This window comes from Lithobates pipiens, unplaced genomic scaffold, assembly GCF_037356315.1.
Source record: "Lithobates pipiens isolate NorthernLeopardFrog02 unplaced genomic scaffold, aLitPip1_a1.2 Scaffold_3, whole genome shotgun sequence".
Classification (NCBI taxonomy): Eukaryota; Metazoa; Chordata; class Amphibia; order Anura; family Ranidae; genus Lithobates; species Lithobates pipiens.
The window spans coordinates 242,815,617-242,841,390 of NW_027507790.1; the positions used below are offsets into that span (position 1 = coordinate 242,815,617).

General features: G+C 42.2%; 1 protein-coding gene across 15 annotated transcripts in view; it reads left to right on the forward strand.

The window, feature by feature from the left end:
* Positions 1-25,774, forward strand: part of TCF4 (transcription factor 4) — a 623,095-nt gene that overhangs the window by 141,931 nt on the left and 455,390 nt on the right. For 8 of the 15 annotated variants that reach the window (XM_077462970.1, XM_077462965.1, XM_077462972.1 and 5 more), the window contains exons 3-4: positions 10,969-11,030; positions 15,918-15,995. In XM_077462970.1, coding sequence (XP_077319096.1) covers positions 10,969-11,030; positions 15,918-15,995 — 140 coding nt within the window. The remainder of the gene's footprint in view (positions 1-10,968; positions 11,031-15,917; positions 15,996-25,774) is intronic. The other 7 variants (XM_077462971.1, XM_077462975.1, XM_077462976.1 and 4 more) reach the window with 1 other exon arrangement.

Consider the following 25,774-nt stretch of genomic DNA (forward strand, 5'->3'; position numbering starts at 1 on the left):
AGCCTTTTTTTTTAATTAATAAATGTAGGAAACTGCAACAAAGTTGGTTAAAATTCCTGCAATGTACATAGATCACCCAGAGGAGAAGGCTTTTTTCTCAACAAAAGTGGAGTTACTCTTTAACCACTTGCTGACCAGCCGCCGCAGTTTTACTGCAGCAGGTTGGCTCGGCTGGGCAAATCGGCGTTACCTTACGTCACTTCCCATTGTGGCCACTGGAGGCACGTGCCCGCTGCTCACCGAGATGGCGGGCGAGATGACCGCTGGGCACCCGTGATTGCTCGTGACAGGTTTTTTCAGGGGAGAAGAGACTGATTGTGTGTTCATACGAATATGAACAACGATCTGTCATCTCCGCTAATAAGTTCCATCCCCTCCTTCAGTTAGAACACACACACAGGGAACACAGTTAACCCCTTGATTGCCCCTAGTATTAATCATTTTTACAGTAATCAGTGTGTTTTTATAGCACTGATCGCTGTATGATCAATGGTTCCAAAAATGTGTCAAAAGTGTCCAATTTATCCGCCGCAATATCGCAGTCCTGATAAAAATCAAAGATCGCCACCATTACTAGTAAAAAATAAATAATAATAAAAATGCCATAAATCTATCCCCTATTTTGTAGACGCTATAACTTTTGTGCAAACCAATCAATATACGCTTATTGCAATTTTTTTTTTACCAAAAATATGTAGAAGAATACATATCGGCCTAAACTGAGGAAAAATTTGCTTTGCTAATTTCTATTTTTGTGGTTTTGTCTGTATTGTGTCAATGTCTTTTTCATATATAATAATAAAAAGGATTTGATAAAAAAAAAAAAAAAAATATGTAGAAGAATACATATCGGCCTAAACTGAGGAAAATTTTTAATTTTTATTTTTAAATTTGGGATATTTATTATAGCAAAGAGTAAAAGTTATTGGGGGTTGTTTACTAAAGGAAAATTCACTTTGCACTGAAAGTGCACTTGGTAGTAAAGTCGCTGTAGATCTGAGGGGGACATGCAAGGAAAATAAAAAACAGCATTGTAGCTTACACATGATTGGATGATGAAATCAGCAGAGCTTCCCCTCATTTCAGATCTACCCCTTAGATTTAGAGCGACTGCACTTCCAAGTGCAATTTCAGTGCAAAGTGGATTTGCCTTTTGTAAATAACCCCCATGGTGTTTTTTTTAAAATTGTCGCTCTTCTTTTGTTTATAGCGCAAAAAATAAAAACCACAGAGGTGATCAAATACCACCAAAAGAAAGCTCTATTTGTTGGGGAAAAAAATGCCAATTTTGTTTGTGTACAACAATGCACGACCACACAATTGTCCGTTAAAGCGTTGCAGTGCCGAATCGCAAAAAAAATGGCCTGGCCATTGAGCAGCCAAATCTTCCGGGGCTGAAGTGGTTAATATTGTGTTCTAATAGTTTTTTCCAGACCAAGCGACCTGTGCATTCACGATGCTTCACTGAACATGAACACAGAAGTAAACTGTGAGATCCGTGTCCATCAGTCTGTGCAGCCAGTACAACAACACATGTAGCAAGGCCCGTCTTAATTTTTTCACCCTGTCTTGCCTTTCTAATCTCCTTTCCTGCCAAGATTTTTAACCTTGCCTCTAATGAATAGTGAAAGCAGTAGTCTCAGTTTGTAAACAAGAAGCTAAAGATATTTTTGTGCATTGCTGCTCATTACATGGTCTGTAGAGCCGGTTCAGGTCCTGCCTCCACCATCAGTGTTGGCAGTTGGGCAGGACCCTATTAACCACTTCCGGACCGAGCCGCTTTTTGAGATTTGTTTGTTTACAAATTAAAATCATTTTCTTTTTGCTAGAAAATTACTTAGAACCTCCAAACATATTTTTTTTTTTTCACACACCCTAGAGAATAAAATGGCACTCATTGCAATACTTTGGGGGTTATTTACTAAAGGAAAATTCACTTTGCACTGAAAGTGCACTTGGAAGGGCAGTCGCTGTAGATCCAAGGGGGACATGCAAGGAAAATAAAAAAAACAGCATTTTAGCTTGCACAGGATTGGATGATAAAATCAGCAGAGCTTCCACTCATTTCAAATCTACCCCTTAGATTTAAAGCGAGGGCACTTCCAAGTGCACTTGCAGTGCAAAGTGGATTTTCCTTTCATAAATAACCCCCTTTATGTCACACCGTATTTGCGTAGCGATCTTACAAGCGCAATTTTTTGAATAAAAAAAAAAAGGACGACAGTAAAGTTAGCCCAATTTGTTTCTATATTGTGAAAGATAATGTTATGCCAAGTAAATTGAAAGCCAACATGTCATGCTTTAAAACTGTGCCCTCTCGTGGAATGGCGACTAACTTTGGCACATAAAAATCTCCATTGGCGACGTTTACATTTTTTTACAGGTTACCAGTTTTGAGTTACAGAGGAGATCTAGTGCTAGAATTATTGTTCGCGCTCTAACGATCGCGGTGATATCTCACATTTGTGGGTTGAACACCATTTTTATATGCGGGCGTGACTTACGTATGCGATCACTTCTGCGTGCGAGCACAGAGGAACGGGACGCTTTAAAAAAAATGTTTTTCTTATTTTTTGGGTCACTTTTATTCCTATTACAAGGAGTGTATACAGCCCTTGTAATAGAAAAAAAGCATGACAGGACCACTTTAACCCCCCTAGCGGTAATCCCGAGTCTGTCTTGGGTTAGGAATTTACTGATAGAAGCGGTAACCCCGAGCCAGACTCGGGATCGCTTCGCTGGATACAAGGAGGACACAGGGAGATTACTTACCTTGTCTCCTGGATCCAGCGATGTCCGCCGCGCTGTGTGATCGAGCTGTCCTCCGCTCGATTCACAGTGCCGAATGCCGCCGAGCTCCGTTCCCTGCGGCGTTACGCCGCACGGGAGCGGAGAATGGCGGCAAATTCAAAAAAGTAAAAAGACACAAAACACACACAGTACTGTAATCTTACAGATTACAGTGCTGTATTAAAAATTACACACCCCCTTTGTCCCTAGTGGTCTGTGCAGTGCCCTGCATGCACTTTTATATTATAAATACTGTTTTTTCTGCCTGGAATTTGGAGATTGTCCATAGCAACCAAAACGGGTCCCTTTTTCAGTGTTTTAGGATTTGATTACATTATTGAATAATTTTTATTATTCTTTATTATATTATAAACTTTATCATACCCGGGATGTCTGCTAGACTCTGCTTTGAAGAGATTTAAGAGCGTTATTCCTAAGAATTACAGGACTACAAAATAAAACGCCAGATTTCCATGCAAAATAATTGTACCGCTTTCAGCACCTAATTCCAGACTGAATCATACCGCCAGGGAGGTTAATGTGAGCTCTGGGGTCAAAAAGACCTCAGATCTCATATTTACACTTAAATGCAATAAAAAAACAATGTCTTTTGAATTTTTTTTCCTGTTTAAGAGTATTGGGCCGAAGTGACGTTTGACGTTGCTTCTGTCATCCAATGATATGCAGCCAAGTGGAGGCCATCTTTCCCTCGCTCGGCATCCAATGTTATGGAGCCAAGTGGAGGCCATCTTTCCCTCGCTCGGCATCCAGTCTCACAGGGGTAGAGGACCCAATCGTCTCCGTCGCTACCGACGGCTGCGGTAAGCCGCGGAGATGACCGGGGGAGGCAGTGGGAGGGGGGGGCACCTCTCCCGCCGCCGATAAAAGTGATTTTGTGGCGAATCCGCCACAGAGACAACTTTTAACTGAAAGCCAGCCCCATGCACTCCGGACGTTTGGAAAAACTCTCCTAGATGCCTTCTCTCTTGGCAGCAGTGTGTTGGCAGTATAAATGCCTATTGCTTGTAAACACGTGTGGCGCTTCAAGAGCTTGAGTGTTAATCCATCCCATTGTCCAGAATAATAATGCGCAATTAGACGCGTTTACATACATTTAGGAGTGTCAACCAAGTTTTCTGCCAAAACATCGCTGCTCCTGGACACATTGGTTGTGAGGTTTTTATTCTGCCTCTAAACTCCTCTAAATACCTATGTGTGCATGGACACACTGGGGTTGAAGGCAGAAAGACTGCGCACTTCGCAAAGTGAAGCTGCACTCTGCAAGTGTAGTTAAGCCAGAGCTTAGTAAATGAGGTAAAGCTTCACTTTGCAAAGAATACCCAATCACGTGCAAGGAAAATAAAAACAAAACTGCATTTTTTTTCTTGCACATGATTGTATGATGGAAGTCGGCAGAGTTTCTGCTCATTTACTAAGCTCTGGAGCAACTTCACTTGCAGATCACAAGTTTGAAGGACAATAAAATGGTTTAGAAAGTTTAACCCCCCCTGGCGGTATTCCCGAGTCAGGCTTGGGGTGAAAATTTAGTACCATTAGCGGTAACCCCGAGCCAGACTCAGGACCACGTCGCTAAATCCAGGGAGAGGTTACTTACCTTGTCCCCTGGATCCAGCGATGTCCCCCCGCTGTGCGAGCGAGCCGTCCTCCGCTCGATCTATCACGGAGCCGAGCTCCGTTCCCTGCGAGCGTTGTATTTGGTTATTGAAATTGTAAGTGGAGAAAAAGAAAGTTAAAAAGCACAGGTTTTAGAAGGTAGAGAGATAGAAAATGATAAAATGATACACAGCACAGGTGGAGGAAGAACGCTCCTAGTCATCCTGTGGGATGCTTTCAGGATTCTCAAGTTAAATATATTTTCCAGTTATGAAAAAGTAGAAAAGGCTAAAAAACTCGAACACATTTTTACTTCTGTCTATATATAGTCTTGTTGGGGAGACTTTCCCACTCTTCCCGGGGACAAGACAAGAAGTCAGGGAAAATTGAGAATGGGTATACAGACAACAAAAACCCCTGAAAGAGGCCTTCTTCTTCTTCTTCTCCTATTCTTCTAAAAAGGGGGCTTTATTGTTGCTGTATCTCTGTTAGAGAGATTTCCCCCTAGCTTCCTGTCACAGTGAAGTAAGGGAAAATCTTCCCAAGATGGGCGCACACAGCAGTAAAAACTTGACTGTTTCCTTCTCCATTATATCAAAAAGTAACAAAATAAGTTTTGGGTGGAGTTCTGCTTAAAAAAGAAGTAAGGTGTTTTTTTTCCCCCAGAAAACTTACCTAGGTGGATTCAGCATCGGTCCAATACTGTATCTGTCCCCCGTCGGCTCTAACACTGAGAACCGAGTGATCAAACACCACTGATCGCTCAGTTCTCATAGTTCCTTGAGCAGAGAGATGGTGACTGTCAGTACTCTGCCCCCCCCCCCTCTTCCCCTGAGAGCCTGAGCTTGTGCTGGTCCAGGCTTGTGGGGGGTTCCCGACTTCATTGTCACAATCTCGCCCGAGCCTGGACCGAGTCTGTGATGTCAGCGGACAGCGGGATTCAGCAAAAATTGTACTCCTGTCATCCATAATGGAAGTACAGCCAACAAGCTTCTCCTTTAACCGCTTCTCGACCGCCTCACACAGATATACTGTGGCAGAAGGGCACATACGGGCAGATTAGCGTACCTGTACATTGCCCTTTAAGAGGTGGCTGGCAGGCGTGCGCACGCCGCCGGGAGCTCCGTGACCGTGGGTCCCGCGGATCGTCTCACGGTGAGGAAGAACGGGGAGATATTCTAATGTAAACAAGCATCTCCCTGTTCTGCCTAGTGACAGTGTCACTGATCACAGCTCCCTGTAATCGGGAGCGCTGATCAGTGATGTGTCACACACAGCCCCTCCCCTCCACATTTAGAATTACTCCCTATGACACACTTAGCCCCTACAGCTCCACCTAGTGGTTAACCCCTTCACTGCCAGTGACATTTTTACAGTAATCAATGCAATTTTTTAGCATTGATCGCTGTATTAAATTAATGGCAATGGTCCCAAAAATGTGTCAAAATTGTCCGATGTATCTGCCATAATTGTCGCAGTCATGATAAAAATCACTGATCGCCACCATTACTAATAAAAAAATAAATTATCAATAAAAATACCATAAATCTATCCCCTATTTTGTAGACTCTATAACTTTTGCGCAAATCAATGAATATACGCTTATTGCAATTTTTTCCCCCCAAAAACATGTAGAAGAATACATATCTTTTTGGGGGATATTTATTATAGCAAAAAGTAAAAAATAATGCGTTTTATTTATTTTTTTTCAAAAAACTCAGTGCCACCCATCAGGGCCCATCAGTGGCATCTTATCAGTGCCATTCAGTGTCGTCTTATCTGTGCCCATCAGTGCAGCCCATCAGTGCAGCCTCATCAGTCCCCATCAGTACAGCTCATCAGTGCCCATCAGTGCAGCCTCATCAGCGAATATCAATGAAGGAGAAAAACGACCCCTTTGCAAAATTTTATAACAAACTATGAAACATGTTTTATTTTTATTTTTTTAATTCTGTTTCTTTTTTTGTTTGTTTACCAAACCCAAGTGATGATTAAATACCACCAAAGGAAAGCTCCATATGTGTGATGTGTGAAAAAAATGATAAAAATGTAATTTGTGTACAGTGTAGCATGACCGCGCAATTGTCATTCAAAGTGTGACAGCGCTGAAAGCTGGAAATTGGTCTGGGCAGGAGGGGGGTTTAAATGCCCAGTAAGCAAGAGGTTAAGAACTAAAATATCTGTGGTAGGTGGCCTGACCCTAATGCACTCAACACACTTTACTGTGGGTGGAGGGGGGACTCAACTGTAGATAAAAGCGTTTTTATTTTTTATATTGTAACGGATGGTGTGTGTAGGAGATTGCTTGATGCACTGAAGCTCACTGCGACCAATATTGTCACCGCGACCCGATCACTTGAAACGTATCCATGTGGAATAAACAATTCACAGTAGAACTTAGGAACGTTTCACACATAGCACAGTGTGAAATTATCAAACAACAACAGCATAGTAATAGCACTTGTCAATGTGTATACATATTTTAAATGTAAAGTAAATCTGGCGCAAGCCCAAGCAAACTATAGGATGGCGGGAAAAAAATAAAAAATCACTGCCTGCTAATGGCTTTATATACTTTTTTTTTTTTTTTTTTTTTACGAAAAAATACCTTCTTTTAGAATTGCTGGGAAAAAATTCCTGTGAATGTATGAAATGCTGCGGAGAGGTTTAATAACAGCCTTTATCCTGGGTGTAGTTTCACATTAAATAATAGTTTAGGAGGTGTCAGGGGCCGCTTGGGATCAAGCTGGCTGAAAAGGGTGTTAACCCGCTAAGTGTATTGGCATGTGATTAGCACTGAGGTCATTCAAAGCCTCCCCTCCTATAACATAATGAAGCACGAGCGCGTCTTGCAGACCTTTTTCGCCTTCTCAAGACATAATTGCTCCAGTCGGTTTGAAGTAATTATATTATGTTTGATTTTGTTGACACTCTGATATTTTTCTGTCTGCGCTTTCAATCCCAGCAATTACGCTCAGTAGACTCGCAGGCTTTGCAAACTGTTCAATTAGAGCCTCGGAATAGAGACGGCAGCAGGACGTCTTGTCGGCTTATTAATATATTTATTACAGCGCACTCTCGCTGAAGTCTTTTCCTCTGTACGGAAGGGCACCGGTTAAATATAAAGTGTCCTTGTCACCTACCCACATAGGAAGCAGACTGTGCGCAGACTAAATAAAAGAAAACTGGAGATAAAATGTAAGCTTGCGGATGTGCTCTCATAACGAGCTGGTTGTGAACTGATTAGTCGAGATGTATTATTCAACCAAAGTAAGTCTTTTATATAGAGGATTGTACACCAGAACAATGCAGAAATGTCATATTAAATGCACTTATGTACAACTTAAAATAGTATTACATCTATGTGTGGGGGGAACCTAGGATGGAAAAGGACCTGGAGGTCCTAGTAGAGGATAGGCTCAGCAATGGCATGTAAAACAAAGACAATTCCGTAGCTCAACTCACCAACCAGTCTGCTGACCAACCAACCACCATGCAATGCCAAGCTGCTGCTTACAAAACAAACAGAATATTGGAATTAAAAAGGAGATAAACTCCAGAGATAAAGCGATAATTCTCCCGCTCTACAAGACTCTGGTCCGGCCGCACCTGGAGTATGCTGTCCAGTTCTGGGCACCAGTCCTCAGGAAGGCTGCACTGGAAATGGAGAGAGTACAAAGAAGAGCAACAAAGCTAATAAAGGGTCTGGAGGACATTAGTTATGAGGAAAGGTTGGGAGCACTGAACTTATTCCCTCTGGAGAAGAGACGCTTGAGAAGGGGATATGATTTCAATATACAAATACCGTACTGGTGACCCCACAATAGGGATAAAACTTTTTCGCAGAAGGGAGTTTAGCAAGACTCGTGGCCACTCATTAAAATTATAAGAAAAGAGGTTTAACCTTAAACTATGTAGAGGGTTCTTTACTGTAAGAGCGGCAAGGATGTGGAATTCCCTTCCACAGGCGGTGGTCCCGGGGGGGGGGGGCATTGATAGTTTCAATAAACTATTAGATAAGCACCTGAACGACCACAACATACAGGGATATACAGTATAATACTGACATATAATCACACACATAGGTTGGACTTGATGGACTTTTTGTCTTTTTTAAACCTCATCTACTATGTAACTATGCTATAAGTTTATTTTTAATCCTGTGTAGTAACCTTAAACTGAAATTCGGGCACACTCCCAAATACTTTGTTAAAATACATATAAGGGAATTGTTTTAGCCGGGGGGTCTCCAAACTTTCTAAACAAAGGGCCAGTTTACTGTCCTTCAAACTTTAGGGGGGCAGACTGTGGCCAGTGGGAATAGCATTTTTTCTGGCATCGGTGAGGGTAAACAGTGTTCCATCTTTGGTGTCAGTGGGAGAAATAGTGCTTCATTGTTGATGTCAGTGGCAGGAATTATGCCCTATTGTTGCTGTCAGTGGGCAGAATAGTACCCTGCATCATTGAGATGAACAATGCCATAAGGGTTGGATAAAGACAAGCAAAGGGCCGCATCTGGCCCCAAGGCCACAGTTTGGAGACCACTGGTTTTAGCTGCCAAAGGATTGGTATACCTGTCCTGTTTTTTAGTTTAAGTGAAAGAGTGCTGGACTAGTGCCTCTTGAGGCTGCCTAGGGGCAAGTTACTGTGTGGAGGTTATAGAGGGAATTGCCTCCAATGGGTTGCACCCCAATTGTAGGTGGTAGGTTATAGACTCTGGGGTCTATGACTGCTACCTTTCTGATAACGACAATGGAGGCAATACCGCAGGGAACAATTGGATGATTGGAGAGGAGCACACGATGTCCAAAAACAAAAGTCTCACTTGATGAATTTTATAGTTGTTTATTGAAGATAACAAGCAGAGCCAATGTGTTTTGGGGGCCTCCCTCTTCTTCAAGGCTGTATTTCTTGGAGAATGGTTAGACTCTGCTCCTCTCCAATCATGTAAGTGTGCCCTGTTATTTAAACAGCCCTGCCAGACAGGATGGAGGCCTGACTTTTCCTTAGTCGTGCTAAGCAATGCAGCTTGATCACTTACCTCTGGTCAATGTAAAATAAAGGAACAGCAGATTGGTATGGTCATCACACTCCTCTTATCATGAATTTCTTGTGAGCACATGTGCATGCAGAACATGCCATTGCCTCCTAGTGGTACTTCTCCCAGTCTGATGTAAAGGAGGGTAATAAATCAGATCCGAATACATTTTAAAATACAATTGTTTGTCGTAATAAATAAATACCATCAACAACGTGTCCTTGAAGCAGAATGAGTATGCAAGCCAGGAGATACACTTTTATTGGCCTCAGTAGGACAACAGGTTGTTAACTGTACTGAATAGACAAAGCTTACTTCTATAACGCATCTGATAGAACACTATGTGCTATAGACAGGGCTCCAATAGCTAAAACATGTATTATTAAACAATCTGAGCATGTTCCTGTTCAGTGTGGGTGTCGAGTAGCTCTCCCCTACTGTGGGATGCCGCCTTTGATGTTCTCCATATCAGAAGTGTGAGAGCACTAAGCATTGAGACTGTGTGCTGCTTCTATTTCTTTGATAATGCATCCGAAAGTCACATCATAAGATAATTGCAATAACTGGTTAATTGGCATATACCTTAAAGTACCCCACCTTTGAGAAGGTATTTACTATTCTGGAAATGGTTTATTATTTCACAATTTACAGGTATGAGGTATTGAACAATAGCAGAGTGCTGTCAAGCGGAGAAATAAGTTGGTCCTCATTTATGATGAGTTTTGGTCCATATGTTTACCTGTAGACTTGTTAGCTTGTCATCTCTTCTCAAGGCGTTGTGCAATTCAGCTCTTCATATTGCTTCTGCTTGCTGCTATCCTACAGGTGATAGATGCCCCCTTTGGCACACCTGGTTTTAGTTTAAACCTACTTATGTTTTACCACAATTGTTAGGTCCACTAATTGGCATCTGGTCTATACAGTGCCCATCTTTCTCTATGGTGGTGCCACCTGTCTCCTAAGCCCTGTTGATCTTTGGAGCCTCTGTGTAGATGCACATGCTCAGTGCCCTTTCTAATTATTTCTTATGTGCTTTGGGCAACCTATACCCTTCCATATTATAAGATAGGACTACATATCCAAGTTGTCAAACCAGGAGATGTTGCTCATCCTCAACTGGAGATCACCAGGATGCCTATGTGGACGGACAGCATCCGTTTTTGTCCTGCAAAGTTCCCTGTGTCCTTGAAATGGTGACATTAAAGAAAAGCTGCATGCGTTTACCTAACTTTTACCATAACTTCAAGAACCTACTTTTTATGACTTGGAGGATTTAAAGCAGCGTGTTGCTGAACTTTCCAGGTTCTTGAGGGCTCTGTCGATGTGAGTTGTGAATTTCAATGAGTTAAGTTAAGTAGACGGGTCAGATGTCTAGTATCAATATAGCTGCGCTATTTGGGAGTCTTAATTAAACCCAACAGCAGATTAGTTTGAAGCTTTAATTTAAAATGCATATTGACATAAACATCATTCAGATAAAGTCTAAAGAGCTTTTCTTTTCTTTTTTCTTTTTTTTTGCTTCGTAGATGTAGAAGACAGAAGTAACTCAGGGTCCTGGGAGAACAGTGCACACCCGAGTCCATCTCGAGTAAGTATACATTATGTAGGCTTTCTGTATACCTGTCAGATCACCATCCATGCCTCAGGGGTTTGTGGAAAATATTTAGCATGGAATTATATTTTATTCATGTTACATGCTTTTTTAATGATCAGTTTCTTAAGAAAGTACAGTTTAACTAGACAACAAGATTATCCCTTTTATTCATATATCCGGTCCTGAAACAATGTGTGGTGCTTTGTCATTCATTCTGAAAGCTTAACTCCAGGATAGAATTTAAATGTCCCCACTATTTCAATTGCTTTTCCTTAATAAAAACACATCATTTTTAACTTAGATAGTTTTGTAAAAAGTACCTTTTTAGTGTCCATAATGTTATCACTTTAAAAGACAGCTATGCCTGGGCAACGTAGAGCGGAATAGATGAATTGCAGATGTCACTTCCTGTTCCTATTCGGTGTAACAAACTATATTTCCCATCAAGCAATAGAAATTAATATCTTAAAAAAGATGTGTAAAACAAATAAAGAAATGCACAGGAGGCTCGGGAAGGGGGGAGGGGGGTGCTCGCTTGTTCCCCCCTCTTTCCTGGACTGCCAGGCTGCATGCCCATATAAGAGTCTAGTATGGATTTTTTTTGGGGGGGGGGGGCACACCATTTTTTTCTATGGCCTGGCCTTGGGTCCTCCCTTAAAACCCATACCAGACCCAAAGGACATGGTATACATTGGGGGGGAGACCCCTACTATATATATATATATATATATATATATATATATATATATATGTATATATATATATATATGTATATATATTTTTTTTTATTATGCCAGCGCTTCTTTTGTTTACATTCTGCTGTTAGCAGATAAGTTATAGTTGTTAAGGGTACATCAGGTGCTGGCTCTTTAAAGCAGAGCTCCACCCAAAAGGGGAAGCTCCACTTATTTGCCTCATCCCCCCTCCTCCACTGGCACATTTGTTACCTTTTGGGGGGGGGGGGGGCGGACACCGTGCATTTGACTTTCTGACTGATCTCGCCTCAAAGTCACCCGGAAGTTTGGCCCCCCTCCTTCCTTCCCCCCGATCGGCCATAGCCCACTTCATGCATGCACAGTAAGGAACCGGCTGTGGAGCCACAGGGCTTCACTGATGGTTTCCCCTACAAGAAATGGCGGCAGCAGAAACCGAGAGCCAATTGAAAAATCGGCTGGGGTGAAGACACTAATGGATCCAGGGACAGGTAAGTCCTAATATTAAAAGTCAGCAGCTACAGTATTTGCAGCAGCAACTACAGGAGCTCCTCTTTAACAACGAGCTGTTCCCTGGTTGTTTTCACTACTAAAATACAGCACCACTTCAAGAAATAGCTCATGCAGTATTTTAGTAGCACTTCATTTAGTGAATTGCAAAAAATTTTTTTAAAGAATTTTGAGCTATTTACCACTGATCTTACAGCAGTAGATACCATTTCGTAGAGGAAGCCCGTTATCCTGCGTACCCTACTGCGCATGCGCATAGCGTGCTACACTTTCTGAATGGCCTGGCTACAGGGGAAGGAGGAGGGGGGTGCAAACTTCTGAGTGATCTCGCCACAATGAGATCTCTCTGAAGTGGGGGACAAATACCTTTCAAAAACAGGTACCTGCTTCCCCCTCCCCCCGAAAGGTGCCAAATGTGGCACTGGAGGGAGAGAGGAGGCAGATACGCGAAGCTTCAACTTTTGGGTGGAACTCTGCTTTAAACTATAGGGTTTTAATGTTTAGGTTCTTTAATGAGTGTTAGGGGTTACGGTGTCCATAGTCATTAGATGAGTCTTAATAAACTAAAAAAACCTGTTGAGACTCCGGATTTATATTACAGTAAATTACATGAGCTCGCCTAATTAGGCCAAAGCAAGTATAAAACATCTGTAACAAATAAACACTTTATTAAATAATTCAGCAAATCTTTAAAATCCCCTAAGGCAATAAAAACTCTTTACCCAATCCCAATAAAAGAAAAAAAGAATATCTTATGATAAAAGATCAACCGCAACTTACAGAGCAATTATTTTTATATTGACTTTTTTTATTATAGAAATAAGTAAATAGAAACATTCTTCCCATCATCATATTATATAGAAAATGTGAAACTACTAAATTTTTATCATGTGATGAAGGATGTTCCTTATATTTATATACCATTTAACGCCTTAAATTTTTAGCTCTTATGGATGCTGTGGGTGATCTTTTATAATAAACATCTTCTAGCTTTTATTGGAATTGGCTAAAGGGATCTTTTTTGCATTTTGAGTTGGCAGGTGTCTTATATTTGATATACATTTTTCTAATAATAGGTGGCAGTCTCTCTAGGCTTTTGGGCTGAGTTGAATGGTGATCCAGTGTCTATGCGGTAAAGCATGGCTACACATAATGAGCGTTCTTGGGATGCAAAGTGATTGGTTAGACCCCTTTCACACTAGTGCTAAAACGCCTGAAAATCACCTCCATGTGAAAGGAGACTTAGCCCTTGTACACACGGTCCGACATTCTGACAACCAAATCCATTGGATTTTATCCGACGGATTTTGTCCGAAACTGTTGCATACACACGGTCGGACAAAGTTGTCAGAAAATCCGATTGTACATAACGTGATGACGTTATTTCGTTGCAACGGGACTACGTTCAGGCTAGTAGCCAATAGCTTTGGTCTATGAATTTGATCTGAGCATGCGTGCCACTTTGTCCGTCGGAGTTGGCTACACATGATCAGAGTATGTCCGATCGGAGCATTTTGTCGGAAATTTTACGGACAAGTTGGAAAACTTGGTCCGTCGGATACTCCGACGGAAACAGTCCGATGGAGACCACACACAGTCGGATTATCCGACGAAACGGTCCGATAGGATACATTCCGTCGGAATCTCCGACCGTGTGTACAAGGGCTCAGAGAACTTTGCTCATTTTTTTTTTGGTTCAGGAATTATCTGAACCAAAAGCAGCTCACGTCATCTCCTTTAACATGAGCACTTGTACGACTAAAGGGCTTTTGAGATTGTTTTAACCAGTGTTTTTATTACGATTTACTATTTTATATAGAATCAAAAAATAATGAAAATAGAGGTCGGCCACTGATTGACCACATCCCACCCTTATATGAGGCTTATACAGTATGTAATCACCCACAACCTTTTGATAGTGTTTGAGATCTCTGGTTGGCATGTACGTCCACGGTCTTGGACATCATCTATTCTTTGGGATTATGAGATAACATGAGCTAAAATGTGTGTCGGGGAGGGTGATAAGCACACAGCTTTTCTATTCAGAATATACCTTTGCATGTTCCTTTGTACCTCTGTATATGTTGGGTGTCCCTTTCCTCCAATCAGCTCTCACACAGTGTATAAGAGCTGTAACTGCAGATATCTACTTATCATCTACCTGGTCGGAGTCTGAAGTGACGAGGTCAGCTGCTCTTGTATCTCCAGCCCAAGTCTCACTGAGAGTGGGGACAGAGGGAACTAAGGGACAGGAGGAACACGAGTGCCTGCAGATGTAGCCCTGGAAACTTGTAGCAGAGGATGTGACTCTTGGAAGGCAGGAAGTCGCAGCAGGTCGCAGGATCGTAGTTGCAGATACTCGGATGGCAATGTTGTGCAAAACAGGAGACAGAAGCAAAGTCACTTGGATAGCTGGGTTCGGTAGTAGGTGGGCAGCAGGGTACCAAGACATCAGGCAAGAGCAAGGTCACTTGGAAGCCGGGATCATAAACCGGTAATCAGGAGTGTAGGAGAGTCCAGAAGCAGGGTCAAGGGAAGCCAAGGTTCAGCAATGGGTAACAGGCAAAGTAACAGTAGGATTCAGAAAACAGGAACAGCTGAATCTGTCAGAGGTCAGTGCTCCCCTTAAATTGGCCGCCTGGTGCCAAAGGGAAGCGTGGACATGCTCCCACTGATGCGCACACTTCTTTGCGCATGCACATTGGCGCATCTGCAATCCGCCAAGTTCCTTATACGCGCATTCATGCGCGAGCGCGCCTGATACGGAACGATAGATCTCTAATGCCCCGTACACACAATAGGATTTTCCGACCGAAAATGTTTGATAGGAGCTTGTTGTCAGAAATTCTGACCATGTGTAGGCTCCATCGGACATTTTCCATCGGATTTTCCTTCACACAAAATTTGAGAGCTGGTTCTCACATTTTCAGACAACAAAATCCGTTGTCGGTTGATCGTGTGTACACATTTCCGACGCACAAAGAGCCACGCATGCTCGGAATCAAGCAGAAGAGCCGCACTGGCTATTGAACTTCATTTTCGACCAACTTTGTGTGACCGTGTGTATGCAAGACAAGTTTGAGCCAACATCCATTGGAAAAAATCCATGATTTTTGTTGTCGGAAAATCCTATCGTGTGTACAGGGCATTACACTACTCCTCTGTAATCCTTACATTTGATCACAAATCAGTACTTTGAAGGGTTGTAGACAGCTGATTGGAGGGAAGGGACACACCCCCTTCATACAGAACACAGGAACAGAGCTGAGGCTGTCAATCAGCTGCAGGTCCCTCCCCTGTCACCTTTTTTTCTCTTGGTGTCAGGAAAACTTGTCAGACGTGACTCATGTTGATAGCAGAGGAATAAGACTGCAGACAGAAATGACACTTAGTGATCTGGATTGAGACAAGTACACACTATAGAAGAATAGGCTTTGTTCATATTTCATGTCTGAGGTTTACAACCTGTTTAAGGGCAAAACAAATGTTCTCCTGTCTATTGTATTGGTAACAAAATAGCTCCGTTAATCTGGTCAGAAACAACCTTTTTGAGAGCCTAAAAAACAACATACGTACAACAGTCAGAGCCAGTGCAATGTACTAGTGAAGTCGCAGTGGTTCATCAAATCTAATATGGAGTTTGGGTTTGGTTTTACAGCTATGGAAAGAAGCAGAAGCTTGGCAAAGACGAGATCTTACGAGAAAGCAGCGTGCTCGCAAATCCGAAACCTCAGGGGTCAGTGTGAAATGACTGTACGGTTTCTGTCTTGCTGAAGCCTCACAGGACATATGGTTGTTTTGAGTCAAAGCATAAGCCTGGGTTCTGTTATGACTTCCTTTGATCTTGTGATAGCATCTGATACCTGCCCACTCGTTTTCACTAGGAACCGCGCTTTAGAAAAAGCCTCAACAGCACATTGATGTGACATCTGTGTCTTGTAGTATTCATGGATTTCAGTCATGCAGAGCCTGGCATTCATTATGTATCTTATGAAGGTGCAGTCCCATACGCAAGTATAGGACGGCATGTGACAGGGTGAGATGTTGCTGTCGCAGCGCTGTGTTTAGCAGTGCGGGAAGCTGCACAGGGATGACAGGTACCTGCAGTGTGGACGATTGGGGCTTTTTATAGAGCTCAGTGGATGAGATGATTATTATCACTGTCCTCTGGGTCTTAACATGAATTCAATACTAGTGCAAAAAAAAAAAGAAGAAAAACAGCGGTTGTGTCTGACCGCACTCCTGGGTGATCATTGAAATATGGCAGCTGCCATTTGATGACTTGCTTTTGAATATTAAAGGTGGTTATCCTGAGTGAGGTCATGGTGGGTGGTCTAGCACTGGAACCTAATCTGGATTCTAAGTCTGGAACCTAATATGGAAGGGGTGGTCAGAGACTCCACCATAGACACGTGCACAGGGTATGCCAGGCGTGCCTGGGCACACCTTAAACACTTCATGTGAGTTTCCCTTCTTCCTGGAACTCCCTTTCTCCCCCCTGCAGTGCTGCCATCTTCCATTCTCTCCTCTCCTCTCCCACCAGCTGCTGCCGGGGATGTTTCAGGATGGAGATCAGGGGAAGGGACTGGTAAATATTTAATTTATCATCCCCTTCTTTTATTGAGTAAACACAGTGAGTGATTTGTACCAATTGCTCCTGTATTCATAACTGAAGCATAGTAAACTATGTTTGCTATGCTTCAGTCTGTGAAGGAACAGGAAGCCGCTCAGCTTAACACTTCCCACTCATTCACTGTCCAGTGCATCTGAGGCTTCAGAGAAAGGGACTGGGGAATTTTTGTCCACAGTCCCTTTGGCCCCTTTCACATGGGATGGATCCGGAATGATCTGCCCCATGAACATCCGCTTGCTCAGTGGGGATCGCTCCGTTGATCCCAGCTGAACCAGCGGATGACAGGGCGGTCCTGTACTGTGCAGGGACCGCCCTGTCAGATCTCCGCTGTCCATGTTCATCTGATCCGCTCTACAGATGGATAGAAAAATAAGCTTTTCCTCTGTCTGCAGAATCGGACCATAGCGGAGACAGGCGATATCGGGTGTCAGCGGATGTTCATCCACTGACACCCGCTATCCCATAGGTATGTATGTATGTCCGTATTTCATCCGAAAAGAGATGGATGAACTACGGACATACGGTCCGCACGTGTGAAAGGGGCCTATCTCAAACTGGTGGCCCTCCAGCTGTTGCGGAACTCCCATCATGCCTCTGCCTGTGGGAGTCATGCTTGTAACTGTCATCCTTGCAATGCCTCATGGCACTTGTAGTCTCGCAACAGCTGGAGGACCTTTAAAACCCCTGGTTTGAACTCTTGATATTTCAGCAAAGTCCTCCAACAGGGCTGCTAAAAAAAACTATAAAAAAAATTATAAAAAACAATATTGTAAAAAATAATAAAAATAAAAAAACTACTGACACCATCCACTGCCCTACTGACAGACAGACATTTATTTCTTGCTTCTCTTGCGTGTTTAAAACACACATGTAGGTCAGCACACTCCAATTTTTCTTCAATGGTGATAGTTGGATGATGCTCCATGATGCTCCATTTTATCGATTTGTATTTTCTTTTAACCACTGTTCCCATTCACATACTCTTGCATTCAATGCTTTATTAACCATTAGCAAAATAAAGCATGTGCCATAGGAAGGCAACATTGTAGAATTTTTCCCCTAGCTAGCATGCCCATAAAGCAGGGTTCTCCAAACTTTATTTATTTTTTTTACTTTCTTTTTATTTACTTTTTTGAGAAAAGGGACAGAGAAATAAAAACATATGCAATGACAAAATGTAGTAGAAAGAAGCATCCAAAACTGGAGAAAAGTAATAAATTTACCATCATCATAATACAAATCATATGACAGTGTTCCAGGAAATATCCATCAAGGGAACCAACAACATTCCAATAAGGGAATTAAGAATAAAAAAAGACATCAACCTTACAAACTTTCTAAACAAAGGGCCAGTTTGGTGTCTTTCAGACTTTGGGGGAGTCCAGACTGTGGACATTGGGAGTAGAAAATGCCCCAGCATCAGCGGGAGGAGGAATAGTGCCCCATGATTTATACCAGTGGAAGGAATAGTGCCCCATGATTTATACCAGTGGAAGGAATAGTGCCCCATCATTTATACCAGTGGAAGGAATAGTGCCCCATCATTTATACCAGTGGAAGGAATAGTGCCCTATCATTTATACCAGTGGAAGGAATAGTGCCCTATCATTTATACCAGTGGAAGGAATAGTGCCCCATTGTTTGTGCCAGTGAAAAGAATAGTGCCTCATCGCTGGTGTCAGGGAGAGGAATAGTGCCCCATCGTTGGTACCAATGAGATGAATTATACCACATTGTTGATGTCAGTGGCAGGAATAGAGCTCCACTAATGGTGTCAGTGGAAAGAATGGTACCTCATTATTGATGTTAGTGGGACGAATAGTGTCCCAAACTAACTGATCCCACCATCCCCCTTCACAGATGTATACTAAAGCTGGTCATACAGTAGTAGTTCTCCAGATGAATGTTTGTACAAACTTTTATATAAAAATTCAGATCACTACATTTGATGTATACGCCGCTCCAGGCAATTATTCCATGATTACACGTCCCCTGCTAATGAAAGCACAGGTGCTGGCTCTGCAAGGAAACTTCAAAGAACAAGAGAAGGCTGGATGGCCGCACTCCGATGCAACACCTTCATTAAAGTCCAATAAAATCCATACAGTCACAGAGGTAGGGAACAAGATAGCTAACGATATAAATGTGGAGGAATGGGATTATAACGCTGCTAATAACAAATGGTTCATAGCAAGTTGAGTAGAAATATAATTTCTTTATTAGTACAAAAAGGTAAAGTAGAGGGTAAACAAGGGAAATTGGAATGATTAAAATCGATGTAGAGCATATACATAATACATATATTGGGTTGATGGTAACCTACAAAGGAAAGAAAGGTGGGAAAGAACCTTTCTTTCCTTTGTGGGTTACCAGAAACCCAATATATGTATTATGTATATGCTCTACATCGATTTTAATTGTTCCAATTTCCCTTGTTTACCCTCTACTTTACCTTTTTTTTTGTACTAATAAAGAAATTCTATTTCTACTCAACTTGCTATGAACCATTTGTTATTAGCACCGTTATAATCCTATTCCTCCACATTTATAATTTTGCCAAGCGGGAAGAGGTGCATGATACCATAGAGCCACTCAGATTATACTCTATAAGATAGCTAACGTGTTTCACACCACCAGTGGGGGCTTAATCATAGCTAATGGGACCCAGGCTGACCATCCCTATATATAGAAGTGAGCACCCAACCAGATGGCTGTTGAAAAGGGCCACCTACGTACATGGTCAAAACTAGTTCCCAAAAAACATTGGAGACACCTGAGGAGATTCAGGTGTATAAAACATGAAATAGAATGGTTAGACCGGATCAGATTGTACATTTGACTTGATGAATGTTGTTAGAACGTATTTCACAATTTAGTTTGCTTTTAACATTAGACTGAAAACCACATTCACTGTTAGGAATTTGTTCAGGATTCCACCAGCAAAAGTTCGATGAGAGCTTTTGGTCGGATATCCCGACCGGAATTTCAGCCAGCAAAAGATTGAGAGCAGGGTCTATATTTTTCAGAAGGAAAAATTTACGATCGGAAATTCCGATCGTCTGTAGCAATTCCATCATGCAAAATTCCTACGCATGCTTGGAGACAAATCGATGCATGCTCGGAAGCACTGAACTTCATTTTCTTGGCTTGTCGTAGTGTTGTATGACACTGCGTTCTTGGCGGTCGAAAGTTCAGAGAACTTTTGTGTGACCGTATTTATGCAGGCCAAGCTTCAGCGGAATTCCTTCAGAAAAACCATCCCAATTTTCAGAAATTCCGCTCGTGTTTAAAGGGCATCAAGAAAATTTTCCTCCCTGCTCCTCTGAATTATATCATCACTGCAGCTGAAAACAAATGTTCATTTGACCCCACTAATGATTAGAAAATTGAATGAATGTTCTAAAAACAAGAAATTTTGAATGAAATGTTACTGGTATGTGGCCAACTTTAGTGAGATCTAACGGGCATGGACTCTGGTGTTTATATGCATCCTTTGCCACAAGCCCTATTTCTCGTGGCCGTGCAGGCACATTACAGCTCCATAGACTAAAGGCCCGTACACACGGTCGGACTTTTTGACAACAAACATGCAAATTAGCTGTTTTGGAGCAACATCCGACTGTGTGTACGCTCCATCGGACAAACTTTTTCTGTTTTCATCGGACTTTTGTTGGCTCTGCGAACGGACAAACTTTTTGACAACAGAAGTCCGATGGAGCAAAGTCCGACCGTGTGTATGCAAAAGCATCGGACTTTTGTACAAGGTACAAACACGCATGCTCAGAACCATTGCAAACGATCAGACTACAATACAGAAGTTGACCAAAGGTGGCGCTGGAGTCATTGAACGTCCTCTTTTGAAGCGGCGTCAGTACGTTGTGACGTCATTACGTTCGTGTTTGTTGTCAAAAAGTCCGACCGTGTGTATGCAATACAAACTTGTGGACAACACACTTTGTACAAAAGTCCACGGAAAAGTTTGTACAAGTCCGACCGTGTGTATGGGGCTTTAGACTCAAGACCAAGAGACAAAGGTAGACAACCCCAAAGACTTCTGTAAGGGTCTAATGCATCTGCTTAGCCAAGAGTGAGCGGATGGGATGTAAATAAAAAACAGAGCCCACAGTAGTCAGATCTCAGTAAGTGTACAGTGCCTTGAGAAAGTATTCATACCCCTTTGAATATTCCATATTGTGTCATGTTACAACCAAAAACGTAAATGTATTTTATTGGGATTTTATGACCAACACAAAGTGACACATAATTGTGAAGTGGAAGGAAAATGATAAATGTTTTTCAATTTTTCCTACAAATAAATATCTGAAAAGTGTAGCTTGCATTTCTATTCAGCCCCCTTTACTCTGATATCCCTAACTAAAACGAATTGCCTTCAGAAGTCACCTAATTAGTAAATAGAGTCCACCTGTGTGTAATTTAATCTCAATATAAATACAGCTGTTATGTGAAGCCCCCAGAGTTTTGTTAGAGTACCTTAGTGAAAAAACAGCATCATGAAGACCAAGGATCTCCCCAGACTTGCCAGGGATAAGGTTGTGGAGAAGTTTAACCACTTCAGCCCCAGAAGGTTTCGCCCCCCTTGCTAACAGAGAATTTTTTTAAATTTAGCACCACGCTACTTTAACTGGTAATTGCACGTTCATGCAACAATGTACCCAAACAAAATGTATGTCTTTTTTTTCCCCACAAATAGAGCTTTCTTTTGGTGGTATTTGATCACCTCCGCGGTTTTTATTTTTTGCGCTATAAACAAAAAAATACAATATTCTGCTATAATACATATCCAATAATAAAATGTAAAAAAAAAAAAATCTAATTTCTTCATCAATTTAGGCCAATAAAAAAATACCAATAAGCGTATATTGATTGGTTTGCAATCTTTGGGAAAAAGCCACAACGTAAAGGTACATTGTTTCGCACAGCCAGCAGCCATGACGCAGTAAGTGTGTGGTGGGTGTTTTCCGGAAGGAGTTAAAGCAGGGTTGGGTTATGAAAAAATATCCCAAGCTTTGAACATCTCATAGAGCACTGTTCAATCCATCATCCGAAAATGGAAAGAGTATGGCACAACTGCAAACCGACCAAGACATGGCCGTCAACCTAAACTGACAAGCCGGGCAAGGAGAGCATTAATCAGAGAAGTAGCCAAGAGGCCCATGGTAACTCTGGAGGAGCTGCAGAGATCCACAGCTCAGGTGGGAGAATCTGTCCACAGGACAACTATTAGTCATGCACTCCACAAATCTGGCCTTTATGGAAGAGTGGAAAGAAGAAAGATATTGTTGAAAGAAAGCCATAAGAAGCCCCATGTGCAGTGAGAAGCCATGAGGGGGACACAGCAAACATGTGGAAGAAGGTGCCTGGTCAGATGAGACCAAAATTGAACTTTTTGGCTTAAAAGCAAAATGCTATGTGTGGTGGAAAACTAACACTACACATCACCCCGAACACACCATCCCCACTGTGAATCATGGTGGTGGCAGCATCATGTTGTGGGTCTGCTTTTCTTAAGTATGGACAGGGAAGTTGGTTAGAGTTGTTGGGAAGATGGATGGAGCCAAATACAGGAAACCTGTTAGAGTCTGCAGAAGATTTGAGACTGGAGCGAAGGTTCACCTTCCACCAAGACAATGACCCTAAACATACAGCCAGAGTTATAGTGGATTGGTTTAGATCAAAGCATATTCATGTGTTAGAATGGCCCAGTCAAAGTCCAGACCTAAAACCAATTGAGAATCTGTGGCAAGACTTGAAAATTGCTGTTCACAGACGCTCTCCATCCAATCTGACAGATAGAGGAATGGTCAAAAACTTCACTCTCTAGATGTGCAAAGCTGGTAGAGACATCCCCAAAAAGACTTGCAGCGGTAATTACAGTGAAAGGAGGTTCTACAAAGTATTGACTCAGGGGGGTGAATACAAATGTATTCCACACTTTTCACATATTTATTTGTAAAAAAAAATTGAAAAACATTTTTCCTTCCACTTCACAACTATGTGCCACTTTGTGTTGGTCTCTCACATAAAATCCCAATAAAATACATTTACATTTTTGGTTGTAACATGACAAAATGTGGAAAATGTCAAGGGGTATGAATACTTATTTAAGGCACTGCATGGAGAGGAAGAGAAGGGTGGGATCGGGTGGGGGGCTGTGAGCACTATTGTTGCCCTTATTTCAAGACCAAATTGCATTGCAGCCAAAAAAAGGACAAATGCAGCATTTTGCTAGACTTTGCCTTTTAAACGCAGTGTGTGTTGGAGCAGCACTGCATTTGAAGGCAAAAGGTCTTTGATAGCAACACCTATGTACTTGAACCATAGGCTGTGTTTATGCCTATGCGTTGTCTTTGTGTTAAAATAGCATCCCAGCGCACAACTACAGAAGGTGTAAACACACACAGTGCTCAGTGATATACTGCTTTAATGCCATGTACACACGAGCGGATTTTCTGACGGAAAAATCTTGGATGGTTTTTCTGACGGAATTCTGCTCAAGCTTTTCTTGCATACACACGGTCACACAAAAGTTCACTGAACTTTTGACCGCCAAGAACGCAGTGACATTCAACACTGATGAGCCGAAAAAAAGGAAGTTCAGTGCTTCCAAGCATGCGTCAAATTGTTTCCGAGCATGCGTAGGAATTTTGTGCGACATAATTGCTACAGATGATCGTAATTTCCGATCGAAACTTTTTCCGACCGAAAAATTGAGAACCTGCTCTAAAGTTTTTGCTGCCAGCAAAAGCCCGATGGAGCATACACACGGCCGCATTTTCCAACCAAAAGCTCTCATCGGTCTTTTGCTACCCAAATTTCCGATCGCGTGTACGGGGCATACCAAATGCTACTGGGGTATGTTTTCATGCAAGTGTGTGAAAGGGGTCTTAAAGAAACAGGATGAGAGAAATAGGTGGCCTCATCCTCTCCTAATATGCTGGTTGCCCACCTGGCATGTCCCTCCTTAGGGTTCAGTGATTTTTTTGAGTCTCTGACCAGGAAAAATTAGGCAAATAAGGAGCTCAATAAATGCACACCGTCTAATAGAGAGAGAGAGATTCTGAAGAAAAAAAAAGCTTTTGCTGTTCTTTCTGTTCATCAAACCTAGGAAGCTCAGTAAAACCAGTGTCATGGGTGTAATCCATTTGTGTAATATTAAAATTTAATATATGTGATAAAAAAAAGAATTTAAACTAAAACACATGATATATTGGGGGTTATTTACTAAAAGCAAATCCACTTTGCACTACAAGTGCATAGCGCACTTGAAATTGCACTAAAAGTGCACTTGGAAGTGCAGTCGCTGTAGATCCGAGGGGGACATGCAAGGAAGAAAGGGAAAAACAGCATTTTAGCTTGCACATGATTGGATGATAAAATCAGTAGAGCTTCCCCTCCTTTCAGACCTACGCATTCGGTTTACAGCGACTGCACTTTCAAGTGTACTTTGCACTTGTAGTTTGCACTTGTAGTTTGCACTTGTAGTCCAAAGTGGGTTTACCTTTCTTAAGATAACCCCCAATGTCCTTTAAAATAGAATCTGGGGCTCTTTGTTCTGATTAAACCGTTGTACAAAAACAACCTGCATAATTACACACAGAGCTTTTTCTTTAATTACACATTGTGATTTTATGTGCTTTTAATTGGTTCCAGTTGCTTAAAATGGTCATCAGATAAGAACAGGGTGTCCCACCTAAAATGAACGTTATCCTGTTATAGCAAAGTCCTCAGTATATTTTTGACCTTCTTTTGTGTTGTGAATTTCATGATGTCAGACTGTCTAAGGTTAGCCAAGTGGGATTCAGCTTTTTCCACTGCGTGTAGAGAAATTTGGGAGGATTCCTAAGAAAGGAAATGTAGGAGAGATGCATAGGATATCCTTGCTGACCTCCCGTGCAAAATGCAGGGTGCCTGGCTGTCATGATGTTTCCATGGCTTTGTTTACTTTGTGAGTAAGGCTTGTTTCACACGGACTTCAGCTTGTATAAGAGCAGTGTGAACAGCAAGCTTCGAAAAGGGAATTTGCAGAGCTTTCAGCAAGCTTTGTTGAAGCTTTTAAAGGGGTTGTAAAGGGTCAATTTTTGTTTATTATATAAAAATAATAAACATGTTATACTTACGTCCTCTTTTACTATCGCTTTGCACAGAGCAGCCCAGATCCTCCTCTTCTGGGGGGCCCTGCCTGCGCTCCTGGCTCATCCCCTTCATCAGGTGCCCCCACGGAGAGCTGTTTTTCATGGGTGGCACCCGTGTGGGCACACTCCCACTCCTGAGTTATGCTACTGCGTCTATTGACACAGACAGCGGGACTTGACCCAACCCCACTCCCATGTTAAACGGCACTGCAAAGAAGTTCACCTCTTCCCCCTCCCTCTCGGCAATCGACTGGGACACGTCACAGGTCCCAGACGATTGCCCGGCCAGTCACAGAGCATAGCGCGGCTCGCGCATGCGCAGTGGGTACCCGGCTGTGGAGCCACAACCGGATGCCCACAGTGACTATGCCGCGTCGCAGAGAGGAGGGGGAGACAAGCAGGGCTTTGTCTCCTTGCATCGCTGGACCCTTGGACAGGTAAGGGTCCGATTATTAAAGTCGGCAGCTGCAGTATTTGTAGCTGCTGACTTAAAAAAAAATAAAAAATTCAGCGGAACTCCATTTTAATGCATAGAATGCATTAAAGTGAAAAAGCATAAGATTTTACAGTCACTTTAAAGTACCATTCAGCTCCAGTTTATAAATGTTGAACACAGATCCAAATGGGAGTGTTGATTGCCACTTTAAACAAGCTTCTAGCAGGTTTCAAAATTTCTTGAAGCTTTTTGAAAGCCTGTTGAAGCCTGCTAGCAGCTTGCTTGACCCCCAG